Genomic DNA, 22604 nt, shown 5'->3' on the forward strand with positions numbered 1-22604 from the left:
ACCCCCAGTCCCAACCACCCTACACACATCCTGTAGCAGCCTCTCAAGCTTCTCTTGCATCTCCAGGAAGTAGCGGGAGGTGACAAGTGCCTCTCCAGACTTGGCCAGGCAATCGCGGGCCAGTTCAACAATCTGGTGGTGGATGAAGCCCAGGACGCCATCAGCCAGAGCCAGCCGGGCACCAGGAGTGAAGGCAGTGAGGAACTCCCGCAGACGGCCCTCCATCTGGGCTGTGGCCTGGGTGGGGGAGATGGGTGACCTGGTCATTGGATGGAACTGGGGAGCAACACATGCAAACGGGGGCAGGAGAGACAGCAGGCAGAGAGAGAGGTGACAATGAAACCAATGAGGTCGAAGGACTGGGGGAACATTTGAGACTGAGAGGGAAAAATAGAAATGGACAGATGAGGGGACACAGCCAGGACAACAGATAGTGCCTGTTTGTCACAGAGGCACAACAATGTGGAGGGGTATTGGGGCTGGTCAAGCCATATGGCGCTGCCTACCTTCGGAAACCTCTCCCGGTACACGTGATTCATCATGACGATCTCATTGTCAAAGGTTCCTGTTGTGCGTCCAGGGCTGAAGGTGGGGGTGGGGGTGATGATCAGCTTGTCACAGAGGACCTGAGACCCAGCCCAGTGGAAGGGGGCTGAGCCAGGCTTGGGAGGGGTCAGGGCCAAAAGGGGAGGAGGAGCCATGATGAGGTCCAAAAGCCAGCCCCAGGAGTTGCCAGAGCAGGGACCAGAGGTCAAGGCCCACCTGAGGCTGCGGGAGCGGGGTCGAAGGCGGGGTGAGCGGTAGCCACCCTCCTCGTCAGCCACACTCTCTGAGCTGCGGAAATGCTTGGACAGGAAACACAGTTCGTCTGGCGTCGGTTGGAAAGGAAGCTGGTGGAGACGCTCCCGAGAGGATGAGCTCGACTGGCAGGAAGGTGTATCAGAGCCACAGGTTGATGGTCAGCACTACAGTCAAGACCCCAGCACCACCCTCAAGGCCCAGGCTGCCAGCTGGTCTTCAGATGGTAATACTTGCCTGCCTGGCTCCTATGCATCCCTCAGTATCCAAGCCCTGATGCCCCCTTCTCCAGGAAGCCCTCTCTGCCTATTCCTTTGGCAGACTAAAATCCCCTCTGGCCAGGCCCTGACCCCACAGGCTAGGGATATCTGTGTACTCTAGACTGGGAGCTTCTGGGACTAAGGCTTGATCCTCTCAGAGACCTCCACATTGCCCAGAATGCAGCACAGAGGCAGCAGCCAGGAGTTTTCTGGCTGTACAACTATCTGACCCCTTGAAAAAACCAAAGAGATATCCCCCTCCAACCTTGCACCCGCCAGTCTGCCCGCTAAAGTGGGACTGCAGGTACCGAGACAGTGGAACTGGGTGTGTTGGTTCCATAGCCAGAAGACGGGAGGGATGCGAGGGACCATCTTCTGCCATCAGCCCTGGAGAGGAGAACCAGAAGAATCAGAATAAAGGCAGGGCCCCTGTGGTTTGTGGGGACCAAGGGTGAACACTGTGGCTGCCAGATTCTGGCCTTGTTGGAGGCCGAGGACAGCGATTTAGGATGGGCAAGTCCACTATGTGTTTCTTCCTAGTCCTTCAGACACCTCCTCTGGAAGTCCTCCCTGAATCCAGCCGCCAGTGTGCCCCACCCCCATCAAAGCTGCCACCTCTCTTAGTTGCACCTGCTGGGGTACATACTGGCTGCTTCCACCAGACTAGGTACTCCCCAAGCACCAGAGTCCAGCCTCCCTGTAGGCACTCAATAAATGTTGAATGAGCCCTGGCCAGTTTGGCTCAGTGGTTGGAGGGTCAGCCTGTGGACCAGAGAGTCCTGGGTTCAGTTCCCACTAGGGGGACATAGCAAAAAAATAAATAAATAAATGTTGAATGAGTAAGTGACATTTAGATGCCTGACAAACATGCTCTGGCTGGGTAGCTCAGTTTGTTAGAGTGTCGTCTCGATATGCCAAGGTTGTAGGTTTGATCCCCAGTCAGGGGGCACATACAAGAAGCAACCAATGAATGCATAAATAAGTGGGACAACAAATCGATGTTTTTCTCTCTCCCCCTAAAATCAATCAATAAATAAAAAATTAAAATAAAATAAATGCCTGGCACACAACAGGTCCTATATCAACTCTTGTTAAACTCCTGTTAAGTGAATGAATTACTTTCAGTGAATTAATGATTCTTAGACCTGGTGGTACCCCCTCTTCCCTCCTCAGGGCTTGCTGAAATTACCTGTCTGTTCGAGAGATGTGGCTGTAGAAGACCGAGGCAGTGACAGAAACCAGAGGAAAGGACCAACGCAGGGCAGGGGCCAGGGGAGGGGAAAAGGCCAGTGAGGAGGCAGGTCCATTAAGCATACACACCCTGCCTGTCCCCTCACCAGTCATGAAGTCACCATCCCCCAAAGCCAGGGATCACTCACCTCCGGGCAAAGGGGAAGCTGACAGCTGACGCGGCTGAAAAGTTCCGGGGACTATCCAAGGGGCTGTTGCCTGCTGAGCAGGAGGCCAGGGAAACTGAGTCATCAGGGGCAGAGAGAGGACACAGCAACCACCCACTTGCTCCCATGCTCACCGGTTGGGACTGACAGTGGTGACAGGGGCCGGGAAAGGGTTGGTGAGGGTGTTCCTACCACGAGGCTCTTACGGTTCCCACTTCGGCAGCTGTAGAGGTAGGTGGAGACAGGGTTAGGTGTTGGCCCAGGCCTCTGGGATCACAGGACCACCTGCCCTGGCCGGAGCACACATGCAGCTGGCTTGGAGCAGGATAGGAAACTGGGCATGCCCACTTCCACTATGCCCCTAGGTGGACTCCCCCATGGCCCTTACTTAGTCCAGACTTGGAGGCCCAGTGGGAATCATATTTGACAAATATTACTATTATTAACTGCTATCACTGTTATTATCAGTGATGACATGGAGCACTTCTGGCCTCCTGGTGGTCATTGCGCACAGCCTGGAGTACCTGGCCTGCTTTCTCAGGCTTTGTGGTTCATACTCCCACCCCCACACCTTTCCCCTGCCATGGCCACTGCCGGGAGCTCGGGAAATAAGGCAGAGGATGGAGGGGACCCTGGAGCCCACAGGTAGGTTAAGTTAGGCCCCCACCCCATTCCATGCACCCTTTCCCAGGGCCACTGCCCCAATCTCTTGGCAATACTCCTCCCCAAGTTGCCCCCCAAATGCCAGTCTAACCCTTAAAAACCCTAAAGCCAGGATCTTGCTCAGTTGGGCCCTGTCTCCTGTTCTACCAAACTATTGCCCACATATTTCCTTTCTTCCCTCTGTTCCAGCTTCTTCAGGTCACCAGCCCCCTGCTCAGGCGGAGCCCACCTATGCCCTGGCCCCAGTGCCCACCCTGACAGAGGAAAGTTGGGTACAACACTGTCGCCTGTGCCCCCCCCCACACTCCCCCAGAGCAGTTGCCCAGCAACAGCGCTACTTGCTCGGCAAATGCATCAGCCCACACACCCCAGCTGCCAACGCAACTCAGCCACAGCATTGCACAGGGAGGGAGATTAAACCTCCAGCTTCACAGGGCCAGGAATAGTGTCCCAGGCAGAAGGCACAGTACAGGCCAAGGTGTGGGAAAGCATGATCAGTCACCAATCCAGGCAACAAGACAGGTGTGGGTGGTGTTTGGATCCAGCCTGACCACAGCTGTTCCTCTGAACCTTAGTTTCCCCATCTGTATATCTTGCAAGGTGCTGTGAAGATTTGATAAAACCAATACACAGAGCTCAGCTTTGGGCCAATGCTGGGTAAATGGTGGTGGGTACATGTAGTACTGTCGTCTTTCTCCTGACAAGACTTTCGGGGCCTGGTGTGTTGTCAGAGTGCAGGCCATGCCTACCCAGGGAATTAAGTCATCATTTATCAATCCCAACAAACCAGGAGGTGAGAGATCAGATGCACCCATTCCCCAGCCAGGGAAACTGAAGCCACAGATGTCAACAGCAACAAGGATTGTCCTCTAGTCTGAGGTACAGAAGCAATAGTGAAACCCACAGGTTCCTGCAAAACTTCCTGCTCCCCCCCCCCCCACCACGTGCACCAGTCCCACATCCTCTCCCTGCCCCTCAACTGGTTCCTTACCCCTACCTCCACTCCCGTCATTTGTCACTTCCAACAGCATTTGGGAAAAACACTTGGAGGCCTACCTCTTACTCTCAGGTGGGGCCTTCTTGAAAACAGCCTAGTTGGAGGTGTCAAAGGGGAAGTAGGCACCATCTGTTCACTTTCTGAGAATCTACTGAGTGCTATTTGCTCAGCCTTCCCTGGAGGAGGCCCAGGACCCTGAGAAGCAGCCTAGTGGTCAATCACCACCCATGTGATTCAACAGAAAATGAGAATATGGCAGAAAACAGGGGCCTGAAGCCAGTTTCCTGTACCTAGTCCCTGAGGTGCCCATAAGCCCTCTATGGCTCCCCAGCGTCTGGGTGAAGAGCTCCTGGACTTGGCATTCTAGGTTCCATCACCCAGCCTCTGTCTGTGCTCCCCTTTGGGAATGCCCCATCCCAGCATGGATGAGACACTCAAGCAGAGGGAGATACAGGAACTGCCTGAGGTCACACAGCCTGGCACTGGCTGAGCTGGCATTTGAATCCAGGTCCAGTAGAGCCCACAGCCTTCGCGTAAGTCTACTTTTCAGAAAGGGAAACTGAGGCTCCAAGCGATGCCTGGCTTTGCTTCGAGTTAAACCCAGCAACCAGCGCTCCTGATACTCCACATGCATGCTAGACTCACTCAGTAAACATTTGTTTGTGAATCAGCATTTCCAGCTGGGGCCCCAGGGATAGATCTGCGTCAGTTTTGCCAAGAAGCACATCCCCAGGTCGGTCCAGGCCTAGAGCCCTGGGTTCGAATCCCACCTCTGTCTCAACTCACTGATGTCTCAAGACTACCCCAGTTGCACACCCGATGTACAGACAGCCCAGTGAGGGTAAGGAGGGACGGAAGGAGGGTGTCTGGGACGCCAGCGGATGCCTCGATCCTACAGCGTCCTCCTCCGTCCCCCTACCCTCGCGCACAGTGGCCCTCGCCACGCTGCGAAGACACACTCCTGGGAACTCGTGTCTATTCCGCCGGCTGCCGCGCCTTTACCCGCGCTTGCTCCCTACCTCTTGGAGCGCTGCAGCAATGCGCCCTTGGCCAGGCGGCTCCGGTGGCCAGGAGCCGCCACCGCGGTCCAGTAGCTGGGGTCGGACATGCTGCTTTTTCTCTTTGTGCCCGAGGCCGCAGAGGCGCGTGGTCGCAGCCGGCGGCGGCCGGGGGCGAACCTCCGCGATGGGATCGGCTCCAGGAGCCCGGTAGCGCTGGGCGGAGGTGGGGGGGGGGGGACGCCGCGGGGCTGGGGTGGGGTGGGGTGGCGAGGAGGAAGAGCGCGCCCGGGAACCCCGCCCAGCGGGGCCTGTCAGGGGCGGGGTGAGCGAGGCGGAAGCTAAGCCGGCAGCCCCGCGTGTTGCCGAGTGGGTGGGGTGTTGCGAGGGCCGCGGGTAGAGGGGCGGGGCGTTGCCTGGCCGCGCAAGGAAGGTCCGGCCGTTGCCAGGATGAGAGCGGCGGGGGCGAGCGCTGGCGGTACTTGGAGGTTGGGCCTTGGAACATGGGTCCTTTCCCTTAAAATGTAAATCTGATCTCGGCCGCCCTTTCCCTCTCTCCAGCGGCGCTAACTCCTTCTGCTCAGTGCGACACTCAAGGACCATCCAGAGGCCTGGCCGGGCTCATGCTACCACGCCCACTCTGGCTCCACTCCTTCCTGCCTGGCCAAATCCAGCGTCCCCTCCTCCAGGAAGACTTCTCTGGTGTCTGTTGGCCTTGGTCTTCCCCAGGCTTAGGCTCCTTGGGGTTCCAGCATCTCCCAATACTGGACTGGCACAGAGGGAGTGTTTAGCAAATTGAGTCAGGGCATCTGACATGCTCTGCCTGTCTGTATGACAGAAAAGACCATCAGCCTAGCTAGTCAGGAATCAGATGTCTGATTTAACTTTGCAAGCCTAAGTCTTTTCAACTGTAAAGACTGGGAGGAAAACGGGACTAAGAAGATGATTACACAAACTATATGTAAATGCAGCATCAGGCTCACTTCCAGACCTCTGTTTCCCCATCTACACAAATCCCTCGTGAAAATGGAAAGAATCAGAGGCACAGAAAATGACTGTTATTGGGCTGGACTACAGTACATCATGTTCACTATGGAAGGAGAAATGTCTAATACAGTAGGTAATAAATTAATTCTTCCTCCTCTCATGACAGCCACAATAAGTCAGCGACAGCATCACTCTGAGGGCAACCCCTTCACAGGCCACACGACACTTTGGTAACTGGCCCAGGACTGATGCTGGAACCCAGACCACATATCTGAGAAGGGGAGACTGAGGTATAAAGGGAGTACTGCTGCCTAGTGTGTAGCCCTAACCTGCTCATCCCTCTTGCCACCAATGTTGCTTCTCAAGTCTCTCTCAGCCTCCCTATCCTGTCCCTTCATGTCCAGTGTCACCCTCAGGTGGCCTGCTTTGTAGTTCAGACACCTATTGGGTGCTTCCCCAGGAATGCTCTCCAGGTCCACCAGACCCAGCCATTGGAATCAGGAGCTGTCGGGGGCAAGAATAGAGGTGGCAGGAAGCTAGTGAGGGACTGTGACAGGGTCTGGGAGGGGGACACTCAGGCCTGGATCAGGGTAGGGATATGGAGACAAGGGGATGGATTCTGGACTTCTTTTGAGGCCAAAGGACAGGACTTGCTGAGGGGCCAGTTGTAGAAATGAAGATGGGAAAGGTCACCTATGGCCTTCATGTGTCCAGACACCTGGGAAACTCCAGGTATAGGGGGAACTCAAGTTCCCCCAGGTCTGGGGATGCAAGTAGGGATGAAGCCCTGGTCTCATATCACCATATGTTGACATGCTGTGCCCACAAACTCCCCCAATGTGTGCTGGGCACACTTCTGCACACAGTTAGGAAAGCATCTGCCCCTCATCCCAGGTTGTGGCCACACCCTGCACCACCTACGGACCCACATAACACCCACTGTACTGACATCCCCAGTAGTTTTTTCTCCCATGTCCATCTGGCCTCAGTTTCTTCCTCTGCAGAATGGGGGGCTACAGTTGACAATCCAGAGGGCCTGTGACCATGGCAAAGGCCTCCCGTGGAAGACTGGCTGAACCACTGACCTTTGGCATCAGCCCAGTGCCTACCAAGTCATGTCCCTACCCTGCTCACACCCCCTCCATGGTTTCTCACTGCTGTTACAGCAAAACTACATTTCTGGGTAAATCCCTCTCCCAGGGCTCAGATCCTAACCTTGTCTGTGGCCTGGGCTTTGACTCTCTGCTTATACTAGATATTGTGTAAATGGATAAGCCCCTGGTGAGTGTATAGATACCCACCCTAAGCTCTCATTGGTCTGACCACCCCAGCCCTTCCCACCTGCCCATGAGCTGTCCACACCCCTCCAGCTCCATACTCTGTGTGGCTTCCAGCATCCTGGATAGAAAATCCAAATTCTTTTCATCTTTGGCATTCAGGACCCCAGAGGGAACACTCCTCTGACAATGCTGTTCCTGCCTGGAACAGCCTCTGTCACCCCCTTATCTATGAGGGCCCAATTCAGGACCTTCTTTAACTCCTCTTCCCATTACCACCACCACCACCAACACCCTCCTATCTGCTTCCCTTTTGTCCATGCCACAAGCATTAACTGAGCACCTGGTGTATATCTGGCTTGCCCTGAAGGTATAGGATGACCAGGAGAGATCCAGGTCTGGCCCTCAAGGTTGCTCTCAGACCTCTGGGTGAGGAAAAACAACCCCATAGTCACACAGGAAAACATAGAAATCACACCATGATGGGGTCTGAAAGAGAAATAGATGGGTGTAATGGATGTAACCAGGGCTTGGGCACCCTTAAGTAGGGGTGTTCAAGGAATGCTCCCTTTTCTGTGGGCTTGATGGAGTCTTGAAAAAGGAAGAAAGGAGGAAGTGGAGAAAAGAAAGCTCTGGGCAGAAAGGACAGCAAGTACAAAGGCCCTGAGACTGTACTAGCTCACATTCTGACAGTCCAGGAAGCTGCTTGACTAAAGCAGCGTGAGTGATGAGGAAATAAATGGGGAGGAGGCAAGGGGGTAGAAGGGACCAGACCCATGGGGCCTTGGAAACCGAGGGGACAAATGTGGACTTAATTTCTAGGGTACTGGGAGTTGGGTAGGCAAGGACCCATTTCCTTGCCTGGTCCAAGGCGATGGGACTCTGCTGCCCCCTGGTGGCGAGTGAGGCAGCCCAGTGATCTCAGCTAAAGCCCCAAACTCTGCCTCCATTTCCTTCTGGCAAAATTGGCTCAGCTGCTCTCAACAGGTCTCAGAGTCAGTGCTGACCTGACACCGTCTCCTAGGTGCTCCTGGACAACATAATCTGAGGTCCTGAGTTTCCTCTTTTGTTAAATGAGGGCTACAGAGGTCCCTGCCTCCCACTGGACACCCGGACTGGTGCAGACCCACCATCACCTACCCAGGTGTTGACCTAGCCACCTCCCTGCCTCTGCCACCTCCATTCCTGTTCTCTGTCCCAGAAGACCTTTCTTCCCCTTAAAGGCAGCCACAGAGGCTTTAAAAATCTCAGTTCTGCCCCAGGACCTTTGCACATGCAATTCCCTCTGCCTGGTACATCTTCCCCTAGTTCTGCCCACAACTCAGCTCAAACATAACCTCCCCCAAGAGGTCCCTGTCTGAACGTTTGTCCATTCATTTGTTCATTGCCCACTCCTAAGAGCCCTGTGAGTGGGGTATTATGTTCATTTTGTTCACAACTATAACCTTAGCACCTGGCACACAGTTGGTGCCTAATAAATGCTTGTTGACTGAATGAAGGTATCTGCCTATTGCTCAGTACCCAGTATATTTTCCAAATTGTTCTACCTTCTCCCTATTAAAGGCCTGTGGGAAGAGCCTGAGTAGCTCACTCACACTAAGGTGCAAAGGACTGATGGGCCATCAAATTCTAGACACCACTGACCCTCACTCTGTCTCTTCCTTGAACTTGTGCCTGAGCTGTGCTAGGAGCCCATGATAACCCTGGTATTCCATCCTGTACAGGGGCAAGACCCTGAGCCCCATCAGTCACAGAGGGTGGCTCAAACCCTGACAGACTCTGGCAGCCAAGCTGCCCTGCCACTTGGCCCCCAGACATACTGAACCAGGAGGACTGGTGTCTCCTCTCTGAGCCTCAGTTTCCTCAGTTGGGAAATGGGGACAGGAAGGGTGTCTCCCTTCCAGGGTTGTCGAGGGAACTTAAGGTTGATATTCAGTCAAGCTGGTTCTTTTCTGCCTACACCTCATTATCTAGTTAAGTACAGTGCATTGGGGCTCTAATGGTGAACTCTCAGCCGTGTGTGTGTGTGTGTGTGTGTGTGTGTGTGTGTACATTCAGAGGGAGGAGCTTTCTGGCCAGCTTAACTGGGTGTGGGGAGGATCCTTGAGGTCACAGCCTGGTAGCCAGGATGATTCAGCAGGGAGGTCCTGAAGGCTGGGAACCCAGCACCTGTCTCAGGACCTTGGGCAACAGCTTCAGTTCTGGCCTCACCTTGGCCACCTGTTGGACAGGGGACCTGCTGATTGTGGCTGAAAATGGAATTTCCCCATCAGGACCCTAGTGTGTTCACAGTGCCTCTTTTTTTTTTTTTTTTTAAATCCTCACCTGAGGATATTTTTCCATTTATCTTCAGATAGAGTGGAAGGTGTGTGTATGTGGGGAGAGAGACACACACACATACACATCGACTGGTTGCCTCCCACAGGGCTCGACCAGGGCTGGAATGAACCGCAACCCAGGTATGTGCCCTTGATGGGAATCGAACCCATGATTCTTTGGTCCGCAGGCCCACACTCTAACCGCTGAGCTAAACCGGCCAGGGCCACAGTGCCATTTTAAGTAGAGGTATATTGAGGTCCAGAGAGGTGAGGTCAGCAGCCCACAGTACCTTGGGGAGGGAGCTGGGTCTGGGAAGTTTCCAAGGCTTTGGGGTACCAGGGTATGTCTGAGCCCTGCCCTGCTTGCTGTCACTTACCTCCATGGGTGCAGTCCCAGGGAGGGGCTGCAAGGGCTGCAGGGGCTGCTGGGGCTCAGCAAGGATGGGCTCTGGCTACTCGGAGATAGACTGCAAAGAAAGAGGCCGGGGACGGTGAACTTGGCAGCAGCCCCTGTGTGTGGCGGAATCCATACGCCTGACCAGGGCTGCGGTTCTCCAGGAGAAGGAAGAAGGGGCCCAAGGCCCGAGATTCTGGGTCTTCTGCAGGCCTCGAGGGCGGGGCCAGATCGGTTACCCAGGAAAGTTTCCTGGAGACAGCAGTGCGACTATGGACGACTTGAACAGAGACGCAGGGGAAGGGTGGTGGTCAGCTGCCCCCGCCCCCCGCCCACTTCTCCCTTCCCCAGCCACTCACTCGAGGGTCAGCGCCGGGATGTGCAGCTTGTCCCTGCGGGACTTCATGGCGAGGCCGGGCCGCGTCTACACGGCCGGGTACCGACACCCCCTCTATGGCCCCCAAACCCTGCTCTTGGCGTGATCCGACTGGGACCGACAGACGCTGATATGGGGACAGCACAGCAGGCAGACGCGGCGTGAGGGCTGGGCCGCAGGGGGTGCGGGGGGCGGGCTCTCTCCGCCTCGGGGCGGGGCTCGGAGCCCCGCACCTGCGCGCAGGCCCAGCCCAGCGGCAGTAGCGTTTGGGGTGCGGGCTGGAGTCGCGGGTGTCATCCCCTCGTGGGGAGGGACGCCGGAGTTGTCCTGTCCCAGGCCCGCGGATTACACCGAAGGAAAGGAAGGGCTGTCAATGCATCCCCCGCCCGATCATAGCTCCGTCGCCTGGCCCCGCCCCCTCCCGGCCTCGGAGCTTTCCCAGCTGCCTGGGGTCTTTGGGACCCAGGATCCGAAGCAGGCCCCGCCCCTATCCTCCAACCCAGGCTTTGGCGACCCCTGGCGGCGGGTCTCAGCCTCTGTGCGCGCATTCTCAGCCCCGGCCACGCCTCCTGGCCTGAGCTCCACGGATCCCTCAGCCATGAACGTCCAGCCCCTCACTCAGATCCGACTTTGGCCCCACCCGCCCTTCCTCCGCGAAGCTGTCCCTACGCGACCACCCAGGGCGCCCCGAATGCCACCCTCCCTCATGCCCAGCCAAGATCCCGAAGGAGGGGGGTCATCTGTGTCTGGCTCTGGCCCCCTTGAATCCCTGGGTGGACCCAATCCGGCACACCGCAGGTGGCAGACTAGACATCCCTTAGAGTCTTTGTTCCGGTCGTGCTCCGTGGTGCAGGACTTTGCCCTCCGTGGTTCGAACTGATTCACTGTCCATCACCCCACCCCCAGCCTGGGTAAAGGCTGCTATTCGGGCAACGTCCAAGACCCAGACTGAGGCCTTCGGGCTCCTCCCCACATGCTGCACTATCCTCAGTCCAAAAAGAGCAGATGGTCAGGGCTTGAGGGCGACTCTGTTCCCATGCCCACCATCAGATTTCAAACTCTCATCCAACCCTCAGGACCTCTTTTTTCTTTTCTTCCCCCATCTCTCCTGTGCTCATTCACCCCAGCTACTCTCCTCTCCAGGTTGTTCTTCCAATGCCAAGCTGGTTCACACCTCAGGACCTTTGCCCATGATGTTCCCTCTGCTTGAAATGCTATTTTCCTTAGACTTCCCCACTGGCCTCTTCTTCTAGTTCCAGATTTAGGCTCAACTGTCAGTTCCTCCAAGAGGCGCCATATCTTCAGCCCTGTCTCTGTTTCATTTCTCCCCTTCATAACATCACTTCACCATCACTCTCCCCAAGAGAATGTGAGCCGCATGGGCAGGGTCCAGCAATGACTAGTCCCTGTGTCCCTTGCTCCTGGAACAGGGCCTGGCACACAGGTGCTCAAAAAAGTATGTTGAGTGAGTGATTGATGGGCAAGAAATTCATACCCCCAACTTGGTTGAACACAGCCCCCAAAGAGGGGGTGTCTGTACTCATGCAACTCCAGACCATCAGCACAAGGAAAACCATCCCCCACTCCAGGGCTTTTGTTTCCCCATCTATTAACCAGTGCAGGCACTGAATAACATGGTCTTTGAACCTTTGGGGATCCCAAGATGCCAACCTACAGGAATGCTTATGTGACCCTGAAGGATACAATTTTCTACCCATGATCCCTGAAAGAAAGTGAGCTCCCCATCATGTAAGCTGCTTTTAGGGTATTAGGTTGTAATTCTTGAGTCTGGATTCTGGATGTCAGAGAACTTTGCCCCCTTCTGAGCTGGGTACCCTTGAGCCAGTGATGCAACTCCATCTGCACTCTGTTTCCTCATTTGCAGAGTAGCCTGGGCCTCCCAGTCTGTGGTGAGGCTAAGTGAGGCACTTGTGAAGTACTTGGCAAACACCAGCAATAGGATCAAGGTGAGAAACTTTGTTGTAATCATTGAATGAATTCACAGTTTGGAGACTGCTGCTGAAATATCTGTGCCCAGGACCACAGGGCCCCTACCCAGCCCACCAGCCCCAGGTGAACTCACCCTTGTCCACGGCGAGGCAGACTCAGCTCTTTCTGAAAGAAAATGAAAATGAGTCATTTCCAGAGACAAGCCCTTCTCATCCCTGGCCCTCCACCCATCTCAACCCCCCCCCCCCCAGTTGGCCCCATGCTTACCCTGCTCCAGCCTATGCCTTCTTTCTGCTTTTCCCTCACACTGCGTCTGCCTCAGAATCTTTGCACCAGCTGTGTCCTCTGCCAGGACCACTCTCCCTCCCCTCTGGTGCTAGTTAAATGCAGTGTATCCCTCAGGTCTCAGCTCGAGCATCCCTTCCTCCTGGAATCCCTTCCAGACTCCCAAATCTACCTCCTTGCCCAGCTCATACTCTACTTGCATTAAAAATAACTCTATTATTTAAAATAACAAATTAGTTATATGTATAAAGATGTTAGTAGTGGCTAAATATTAATAAATAATCTGTTGAGGAAAGAGAGGTTCCTGAGTCAGCTTCACCCTTTCCCTCTCAGATCTGACAGCCATTACTCCTTCACTCTCTGCAGAACCTATTCAGGTTTGGGCACTGATGGCGAGTAGGGCACTGACCAATGACTCCCTATTTCTTTTTTTTCTAAAATATGTTTTTATTGATTTTTTTTTTTTTTTTTTAGAGAGAGAGAGTAAGAGAGTGAGGTAGAAACACCAATATGAGAGAGAGAAACATGGATCAGCTGCCTTTTGCATGCCCCTCACTGGGGATGAAGCCTGAAACCCAGGCATGTGCCCTGACTGGGAATCGAACCAGGACCTCTCAGTGCATGGGACAATGCTCAATCCACTGAGCCATGCTGGCTGGGCAATGACTCCCAATTTCTAAGACCCTTTTAGAGTTCAGCAAGCTGACCTGCCCAACACCACATGCAGGGCAAAAAAGTCCTGTGCTTGGGGTCTATTGTGACCCCAGAGTTCACCTCAAATGTGGCTCACCCAAGAGGATTTTTAAATTCTCAAAAGGTGGTGTAGCACAGTTTAGAATCTGGGGACACTCAGACTTGGGTCCAGATCTATTATCTGTTCTCTCTTCGCTGAGGGACCTTGAACAAGTGATTTGTACTCCCGTGCTTAAGTTCTTTCATCTGCAATTTGGAGATTACATCAGGAGGGTTCGGGGTAAATCAGCCATTATTATTTTTATTATTGTTGTTTTTGTGTGTTTTGCTCAGCAAGAGCCCCCATGAATTTTACATTTCCCAAGCTGCCTACTGCGACTCAGGAGCAGGGTCCGTTTTATATAGGCCGGGAAACTGAGGCGCGGAGGGAAGCCAGCAGCCCACCTGCACCTCTTGTTGGAGAGAAGGTGGAGAATCTTGGTTTCTGGACACCACAACACACACGCACACACATGCACACGCACACACGCTCTGGGCTGTTGCGTCCAGGACACACTACTATTTTTACCAAGGGTGGGCTGAGGGCTGCCTACATCCAGAGCAGAGCGTTCGCTGTGGCAACCAGTCACGTCATCACCCCCGCAGCCAATTGGAGGGGGCCAGAGGCTGGCACAGGGCAACTGCTCTGGAGAAGTTGGCAGGGTCTCTGGGCAGGGGAAGAGGAGGGTCCCCAGGGGTGTTGCGTTGCCCACTACCTAGAGCTCAGAAAACCTAGCAGTTCAAGGTGAGAGGAGGCTGATTTGCCACCTTGAGGTCTCCCCCTGCTTAAATACCTCTGGGGACAGAGAACTCACTACCATTCAGGGCAAGAGGTCATAGACTTAGGAATCACCACCACCACTACTAGGGTTTCCTTCTGCCCCTCTAATTGTAATGGGATCTTATGCCAGCTCCCCCTGCCTTCCAACTCTTACTAATTGGAGAAACAGGGAGAAGCTGGGATCTGAACTACAGGTACCAGCTACACCCTTCCCCATGCAGCCATTTCCTTCCAAAGCCCCCAACAACCCTGGATTCCCAGTCTCGCTACCCCCAATCTGGGTTATGTGACCCCCGCCAAGCATTTCATCCCTTTGTGCCTTAGTTTCCTCATTTGGAAAACGGCTCAGTTATACAGGGTTCTGAGAGGAATCAAGGAGCAAGGTCAGGGGTGGCTTCTATAAATCAGAGCCAAGACAATAATTTTGTGAAGTTAATAATAACCCCCAATTTAACCATAAATATTAATTTGATTCCAAAATACAAAAAGATGTGAAGTGGCAGAAAGAGGTGAGGGAAGATGGGCAGTACCTCTTTCTCCCTCCGCCCTCCTCCAAAGGCTGAAAGGTTGGGCCTACACAGAACTCTCAGAACTCTGGGGACACCGCCTCCAAACCTTAGCTCTCTGCATCATCTGCTCCTGCACTCAGGCCAAGGGACCCTCTTGGCCAGCTGTTACACACAGAACGGAGTGGTTCCTGCCTAGAAGATAGTAGGAAGGGACCATGATCCCCTGGAATTGCCCTTTAAAAATAATATTTACAACATCTTCTGTGCTTGGCTGGGCTTGGCCATGCTGCCTCCCCTCCAGAAGCCTCAGCTCAACCCTGAGGAACCCTAGTCTGGCGGAGACAGAGCAGGGCATAGATACCCATACTGGAGGCATTAGAGGAGACCCAGAGGAAGAGCAGGGGCTGGAGAGGGTGTCAGGCTGGGCCAGCAGGCCAATGGGAAACAGTAGGGTGAAGGTTTGACAGCAGTGTGGGCACCAAGCCCCATGGGAAGTTCTCAGCTGGTGCCAAGTGGGAGAGGTATCAGTAGGGACCACATCCCACAAGCAAAGGGCTTCCTAGAGAAGGAGAATACATGGAACTGGGCTATAAGGAAGCAGAATGGACCTTCCAGCAGCAACAGAGACAAAATCCAGACACAGGCTCTAGCCATTTTCTCTGCCCCTGGATGCTCTATTTGGGAGTCTGGTGTTTTTTAAAAAATCCTCACCCAAGGATATTTTTCCATTTATCTTCGGATGGAGAGGGAGGGAGAGAGGGGGAAAGAGAGAAAGAGAGAGAAACATCACCATGAGAGAGACACATCGATTGCTTGTCTCTCGAAAGGCTTTGGTGACCCTGACCAAAGCAGGGATGAACTACAACCGAGGTATGTGCCCTTGACCGGAATCGAACCCAAGACTCTTTGGTCGTCAGGCTGATGCTCTAATCGCTGAGGCAAACTGACCAGGGCAGGGATCTGGTGTTCTGTTGTTTGCCAAGTGGGAGATGATGAAAGAAAAAAAAAAAGTAGTTATGGTAGTAATAACTACCATAGGAGCGCATGGTAACTGGCTCCTATAAATGCTACACAGAAGTCTGAGCTTAACCCAAACCAGGAAAGACCAGTCTCCACTCTTCCCCTTACCCTCAGCCAAAAGGAACTGGTGACCTGTAAACTGGTGGCCCATGGGCCAGTGTGGGGTTGGTTTGGAGGGGAAGCAGGACATGCCTGGATTTAAATCCCAATTCTATCACCTACTCTCTGTGACACCTGGGCAGTGGCTAACATTTCTCTGAGCCTCGGTTTCCCATTTTGTAACATGGGACTCAACAGGGAATAGGTGCTTCCTCACAACGGAACAGGCACCCACTTCCTGACGTTAGCAGCGCCCCCACTCGCCTACCCAAAGGCTGTTTCTCTATTTTAAGAGGCCGCAGGCGGGGCTCGAGTCTAACTGGGGCTTGGGCGGGGCCTGTCCCTTCACAACACCCCACTGCTCACCAGTCCTGCTCCACCCCCTTCTCTACTCCCAGCATCCCCCTCCAACCTCCCACCCCCGCCCACTGCTGTCTCTGGCCTGGCCTCTCCTCCCACCCAACACACTCTCGGGGGTCTCTGCCCTGCAGCTGTGCCCGCGCCCTCCCTAACGCCACCGTCTCGACGTACGCGGCACCTCATCACCTTCGGCTAGTTTGCAGCAGTCTCAGCAGTCTGGGTTCAAGACCCGCCTTCTCCCTTCTTCGCAGCCTCAGTGTCTCCCACCCTCCGTCCTTTCTAGTTCTAGCTGCCCTCAGCCTTTCATTTTCCCAAATACCCTGCCTGCCACTCGCTGCTGCCTCCTCTGCCCGAAGGCCACCAGCAACGCTTGGTCAGTCGCCATTTCCTGGTGTGCCTGAGAGTTCCCCATCGCAGCTGACCACTCGGCAGGGTCACTGCTGCTCTGGCCTTCATCTTTCCCACCAGGATGGGAAGTCCAGGAGGAGGGTACCAGAGGGTGGGAAACATCCCGCTGCCTCTGCAGAGCCGGGCATACAGAAGGCACTCAATGTTTGTTGGGTCAATGACGAATTCCCGGTTCCCCACCTGCAATCTGATGGCTTCAAAAAGGTGTGGTCTAAACCCTATAGGGAAAGGGATAGATCTCTTAATTCCCAGAGAGCTCAAGGAAGTTGCCCCGGGATCACAGGGCCCCTGCAAAAGTTCGAACATAGGCTACTGCGCAACCTGTGAACACCAGCCCGGGTCAAAAGGGGGAGGGGGGGAGGGTTATGGTGCATGGGGAAACTGAGGCCTGAAGAAGCAAGGGTGCCTGCTGCTGCCCACCTCCCACATAGCCAATGAGCAGCGGCTTGTGTTTGAAAGAGCTTGTTAAAGGCTCCGAATTAAATCCCTGTTGGGAGACCTAAATCCCTGTTGGGCTTAGTGACTTTACCAGACTCAATTTCCTCATCTGACAAATGGGCGCCTGGACAGCCCCAACCTCCCTGACTTGCCTTAGGGGTGAACTGAGGCAGGGACGCGGTGGTAAGTTTTAATACCCATTAATTAATATTAGTGTATCACTCTAATGGGATTAATACAGCGGTGAGCATATGGTGAGTGCTCAAGAGCTGCTGTTGTTCATATTATTAGAGCAGCTGGTGGGGGTAAGAGAATCTCTCAACCCCTTTCTCTCAATCTAGCGCTTGCAGCCTCAGTTTCCCCATATGTCAAAGGAGACATACCCCCTTCCCACCAGTCCAGCACTTTGAGAAGCAGTTGGGGAAGAGGGAGAGATCAGAGCACTCCCCTCCATCTGCTTCAATTTCCCCTGGCCCACCGAAGCCCCGCCCCTCGTCCCCAAGCCAGGTATCAGGGCCGGATGCCCGCCCGCGCAGGGGCCTCACCTGGAGCCCGCGGCGCCGCAGGAGGTTCGGCTCGTCCATGGCCCGCTAGTCTGTGTCGGGGGCACGCCCCCGGCTCCGCCCAAGCCTGTGAGGCCCCGCCACTGGCCAAGCCTGTCAGCTGACGCAGCCTGACCCCGCCCCTCCTGGGGAGCCCTCCGGGAAGGCACTGCCCCATCCTGAGCCTAGAAGTAAACATATTTCAATGACTCCTTCTAGAAGGAAGGGAGCATTATCATCCCCATTTTGCAGATGAGGGAATTGAGGCTAGGAGAGATTAATCTATGTGCCCCGGGGTACAGAACAAGACTGGTAGGGTGAGGTGAGTGAAGCACTCACCTTCGTGCAAAATTTAAGGCCCCTCTCAAACTCAGTAATTAAGATAGATGATCTAATCACCACCACCACACCAAAGGGGGGGGGGGGAGGTAATACAAGAATGTATGATCTACCTAACATCAACATTTTATTTATTTATTTATTTATTTATTTATTTATTTATATTTTTTTATCCTCACTCAAGGACATTTTTGCATTCATCTTCGGATAGAGTGGGAGGGAGAAGGGGGGGGGGGAAACATCAACATGAAAGAGACACATGGACTGACTGCCACCCACACCACCCCAAGCTGGCTTGGGACAAACTGCAACGAAGGTATGTGCCCTTAGCGGGAACCGAACCCTGGACTCTGTGGTCACATCAACATTTTAAATAAAGACAGGATCAAATTCTGCCCTTACACTACCCTGCCTCACTTGCCTCACCCTAATCCTGATCCTAGTTCCAATAAAATTTTATTTAGAAGAGACAGCCACTGTAGTTGCCAGTCTTATATTTTTTAATTCTCACCTGAGGATATTTTCCCATTTTTCTTCAGATAGAGTGAGAGGGAGGGAGAGAGGGAGAGAGAAACACCGATGTGAGAGAGACACATTGACTGGCTGCCTCCCAGGGCCCGGGATGAACTGCAACGGAGGTATGTGCCCTTGACCGGAATCAAACCCGGAACTCATTGGTCCACCAGCGGAGGCTCTAACGGCTGAGCCAAACCGGCCAGGGCAGTGGGGGTGGAGGGGGTGTTTTTTTTATCCTCACTTCAAGACATTTTTTTTTTTTTGTTTTCCTTTCTTTATTTTTATTGATTTTAGAGAGAGGAAGGGAGAGGAAGAGAGACAGAGAGATAAACATAGATGTGAGAGAGAAACATCTATGGGTTGCCTCTGGCATGCACCCCTACTGGAGATTGAACCCTCAACCAGCGTATGTGCCCTGACTGGGAATCGAACCTGTGACATTTCGGTGCACGGGACAACACTCTATTCAACTGAGCCACACTGGCCAGGGCTGTCAGTTTCTTTTTTTATTATTAAAAAAATTTTTTTTATTAATTTATTTTTGTTACAGATGTTTCTCCTTTCCCCCCTAATTAACACCCTCCTCCCGATCCCCCTCCCACTGCCCTGTCCCCAGCATTGTTGTCTATGTCCATGGTTACGCATACATGCATATAAGTTCTGTGGTTTATTTCTTCCTTCCCCCTTGATGGTTTCTTTTTTGAGGATGGTTGCCTTTGAAGAGTGCCAAACTGGGTATCTGGCTAAGTGCCTCATGAGGACCACCTTCTACAAGTATGTGATGAAAACTGTTCAGCCCCACTTTGCAGAAGGACAACTAAGGCTGGGAAAAGCCCAAAGAATCAAGATAGCATCCACATTCTTTATTTTTGCTGAAACTTCCACTGTCTCTGCAGCTGCAGGTTCCCTTTGATGCCCCACTGTTGGACCTGGACATTAGAGTATGTCAGGCTGAAGGGGACCCTCGGGAGGGTCATCCACCCAATTGCCTGTGAGGTTCTGTAGAATTCATCAAGTTATGGTGGCCAGATTAAGCAAATAAAAATACAGGACTCCCAGGCAAAACTTGTTCATACAAATTTTAAAATTGACATATAACTTATGTACCATATAATTCTCCTTTTAAGGTGCACATTTTTGTGATTTTTAGCATATTCACAGGGTTGTGCAACTATCACCACTATTTAATTCCCGAACATTTTCATCTCCCCCAAAAGAAACCCTGTACCCATGAGCAGTCACTCCCCATTCCTCCTCCCTCAGCTCCTGGCAACTACCAATCTACTTTCTGTTTCTATGGACTTGCCTGTTCTGGACATTTCATATGAATGGGATCATACAACATGTGGTCTTTGTGTCTGGCTTCTTTTACTAAGCATAATGTTTTCAAAATTCATCTGTGTTGTAGCAAATGCCAGTACTGCATTCCTTTTTAAGACCAAGTAATATTTTTTTATAGATGTACCACTTCTTGTTTATCCATTCATCCATTAATGGGCATTTGAGTTGTTTCCACTTTTTGGCTATTGTGACTAGTGCTGCTATGAACATTCATGTACAAATAATTGTGGGTGACATTGCTTTCGATTCTTCTAGTTATATACGTAAGTGTGCATTCCTGGGCCATATGGTAACTCTATGTTTTAGCTTTTTCAAAAACTACCCCACTGTTTTCCAAAGCAGCCACTCTTATGGGCTGAATTGTGTTTTCTCAAAATTCATATGTTGAAATCCTCACTTCCAGACCTTAGAATATGACTATAATAGGAGCTAGAACCTTTAAAGAGTTAATTAAAGTAAAAACGAGGTCATGTGGTGTATTCTAATCCAACTGACTGGTGTCTTTATAAGAAGAGGAGATTAGGATACAGACATGCACAGAAGGATGACCATGTGAACATAGAGAAGACGGCCATCTACAAGCTCAGGAGAGAGACTCCAGAAGAAACCAAACCTCCTGACACCTTGATCTTGAACTTCTAGCTTTCAGAACTGTAAAAAATAAATTTCTGTTGTTGAAGCCACTCAATCTGTAAAACTTTGTTATGTCAGCCCTAGCAAATTAATGCAGTCCAGCAATTAAATGTAAATAAACAATGAATAGTTTTTCAGTATGTGTCCCATGCAATATGTGGGACACAGTTACGCTGAAGAGTTATGTGTTGTTTATCTGAAATTCTAACTTAAGTGGGTGTCTTGTGTTTTGTCTGGAAATCTTACACTAACTGGACTTCAGGTTGTGGCTTGCTTATCCCAGGTGATGGGAAGCTCATGCCCTATAATGACCAGTTGTTCTGTTTCTGGCTAGTTTTGCACAAAAGTTCTCCTGTAGCCCTGGCTGGTTTGCTCAGTGGTTAGAGCGCCAGCCTGCAGACCAAAGAGTCTTAGGTTTGATTCTGGTCAAGGGCACATACCTTGGTTGCAGTTCAGTTCCTGGCCCTGGTCAAGCATGTGCAGGAGGCTACCAGTCAGTGTGTCTCTCTCATATTGATGTTTCTCTCTCTCTCCCCCTCCCTCCCTCCTTTCCACTTTATCTGAAAATCAGTGGAAAAATATCCTCGGGTGAGGATTATAAAAAAGTTCTCTCCTGTAGTCCAGGCTGGGGTGGACATGTGACCTAGAGTGACCTAGAGTCTTTTTTTTAAATCCTCACCAGAGGATATTTTTCCATTGATTTTCAGATAGAGTGGAAGGGAGGGAGGGAGGGGGGGGGAGAGAGAGAGAGAGAGAGAGAGAGAGAGAGAGATTGAGAAACATCGATGTGAGAAAGACACATCAATTGGTTGTTTCCCACAGGACCCCAACCAGGGCCCCTGGATCGAACTGCAACCAAGGAGCTGGGGGCACCTATGTCCAACCCTCTCCCCACAGGCTGACGTGCTAACCGCTGAGCAAAACCGTCCAGGAAGTGACCTAGATTCTTTATTCACTTCAGCCACTGTGATTAGTTTAAGGTGGTCATGTGACTTAAGCTCAGCCAATCAGAGTCTTCCCTGGGACTTAGGCTGGAATCCTGGGGGAAAAGAGAGGTTCCTGGTACTGGAAGGTGGTTGGGCTGGGCAAATGGTGAGCTGCTGGATGAGAAGCCACTAGAAAGGTCTCAAATGCCCCTGCTTTATCTGGAGAACTCCTACATAGAACTTCCAAAATGATCCCTTCAATGTCCAACAGAAAGCACTTATTGACTGATTGAATGAATGCAATTTTTCCATGGTGAACACTTATACATCCTTCAAAATCCACTTCAAATTCTCTTTGAGAAGCATCAGAGGACATTTTTTGAGGGAACAGATTTTTTCGTGAACTTCTACACATCCATCAAAATCCTCCTCAGATGTCTCCATAGGGGAATCAGGAAATGTGATTGTTGAATGAATGAATTTTTTTTTCTTGGTAACCTTTGTATTCTTTAAAACATCCTCTGCCCTGGCCAGTTTGGCTCAGCAGTTAGAGCGTCGGCCCGCGGACCAGAGAGTCCCGGATTTGGTTCCCGCTAAGGGCACATACTTTGGTTGCAGTTCATCCCTGGCCTTGGTTGGGGTTGTGCGGGTGGCAACCAGTTGATGTGCCTCTCTCACATTGGTGTTTCTCTCTCTGTTTTCCTCCCTTTCACCCTCCCTCTCTATCTGAAGATAAATGCAAAAAAAATGTCCTCGGGTGAAGATAAAAAAATTTAAATAAAACATCCTCAAATGATCCTCTGTAGGCATCAGAAAGTCCTAGTTGAGTGAATGAAAAATGTTCTTACTGGTAAATGATACCTATTAATGTGTTTGTTAAATAAACTGATAGATTTTCTCCTTGCAAATTCCTACTCATCCATCAACATCCTCCTTAGATACCCCTCAGGGAAATGAGGGTCTCTTGACCACATGGAGGTAAGTAAGCTCAGCCCTCCTCAGACTGAAGGTTACTCTCAACCTGTGGGTTGCGACCCCTTTGGGGGTTGAACGACCCTTTCACAGGGATCGCCTAAGGCCATTGGAAAACACATATTTCCGATGGCAATTCATAACAGTAGCAAAATTACAGTTATGAAGTAGCAAGGAAAATAATGTTATGGTTGGGAGTCACCACAACATGAGGAGCTGTATTAAAGGGTCACGGCACTAGGAAGGTTGGGAATCACTGCTCTAGGGGAAGAAAACAGAAGCCAAAGG

The 22604-nt window shown here is 52.1% G+C and overlaps 1 protein-coding gene across 6 annotated transcripts in view; it reads right to left on the bottom strand.

The window, feature by feature from the left end:
* Positions 1–17630, bottom strand: part of MAST3 (microtubule associated serine/threonine kinase 3) — a 36934-nt gene extending 19304 nt beyond the window's left edge. The window contains exons 1-10 of one of the 6 annotated variants that reach the window (XM_036242038.1): positions 17593–17624; positions 12549–12580; positions 10073–10162; positions 2590–2678; positions 2438–2507; positions 2248–2268; positions 1367–1445; positions 763–923; positions 507–582; positions 28–237 (exon numbers count right to left, since the gene is read on the bottom strand). In XM_036242038.1, coding sequence (XP_036097931.1) covers positions 28–237; positions 507–542 — 246 coding nt within the window. In that variant the 5' untranslated portion in view covers positions 543–582; positions 763–923; positions 1367–1445; ... (4 more) ...; positions 12549–12580; positions 17593–17624. Of the gene's footprint in view, positions 1–27; positions 238–506; positions 583–762; positions 924–1366; positions 1446–2247; positions 2269–2437; positions 2511–2589; positions 2679–5134; positions 5224–10072; positions 10163–12548; positions 12581–17592 lie in introns of those variants that run through there. The other 5 variants (XM_036242040.1, XM_036242039.1, XM_036242042.1 and 2 more) reach the window with 5 other exon arrangements.
* Positions 17631–22604: the final 4974 nt, after the last annotated feature.

Source organism: Molossus molossus, unplaced genomic scaffold (assembly GCF_014108415.1).
Source record: "Molossus molossus isolate mMolMol1 unplaced genomic scaffold, mMolMol1.p scaffold_m16_p_4, whole genome shotgun sequence".
NCBI classification, from domain to species: domain Eukaryota; kingdom Metazoa; phylum Chordata; class Mammalia; order Chiroptera; family Molossidae; genus Molossus; species Molossus molossus.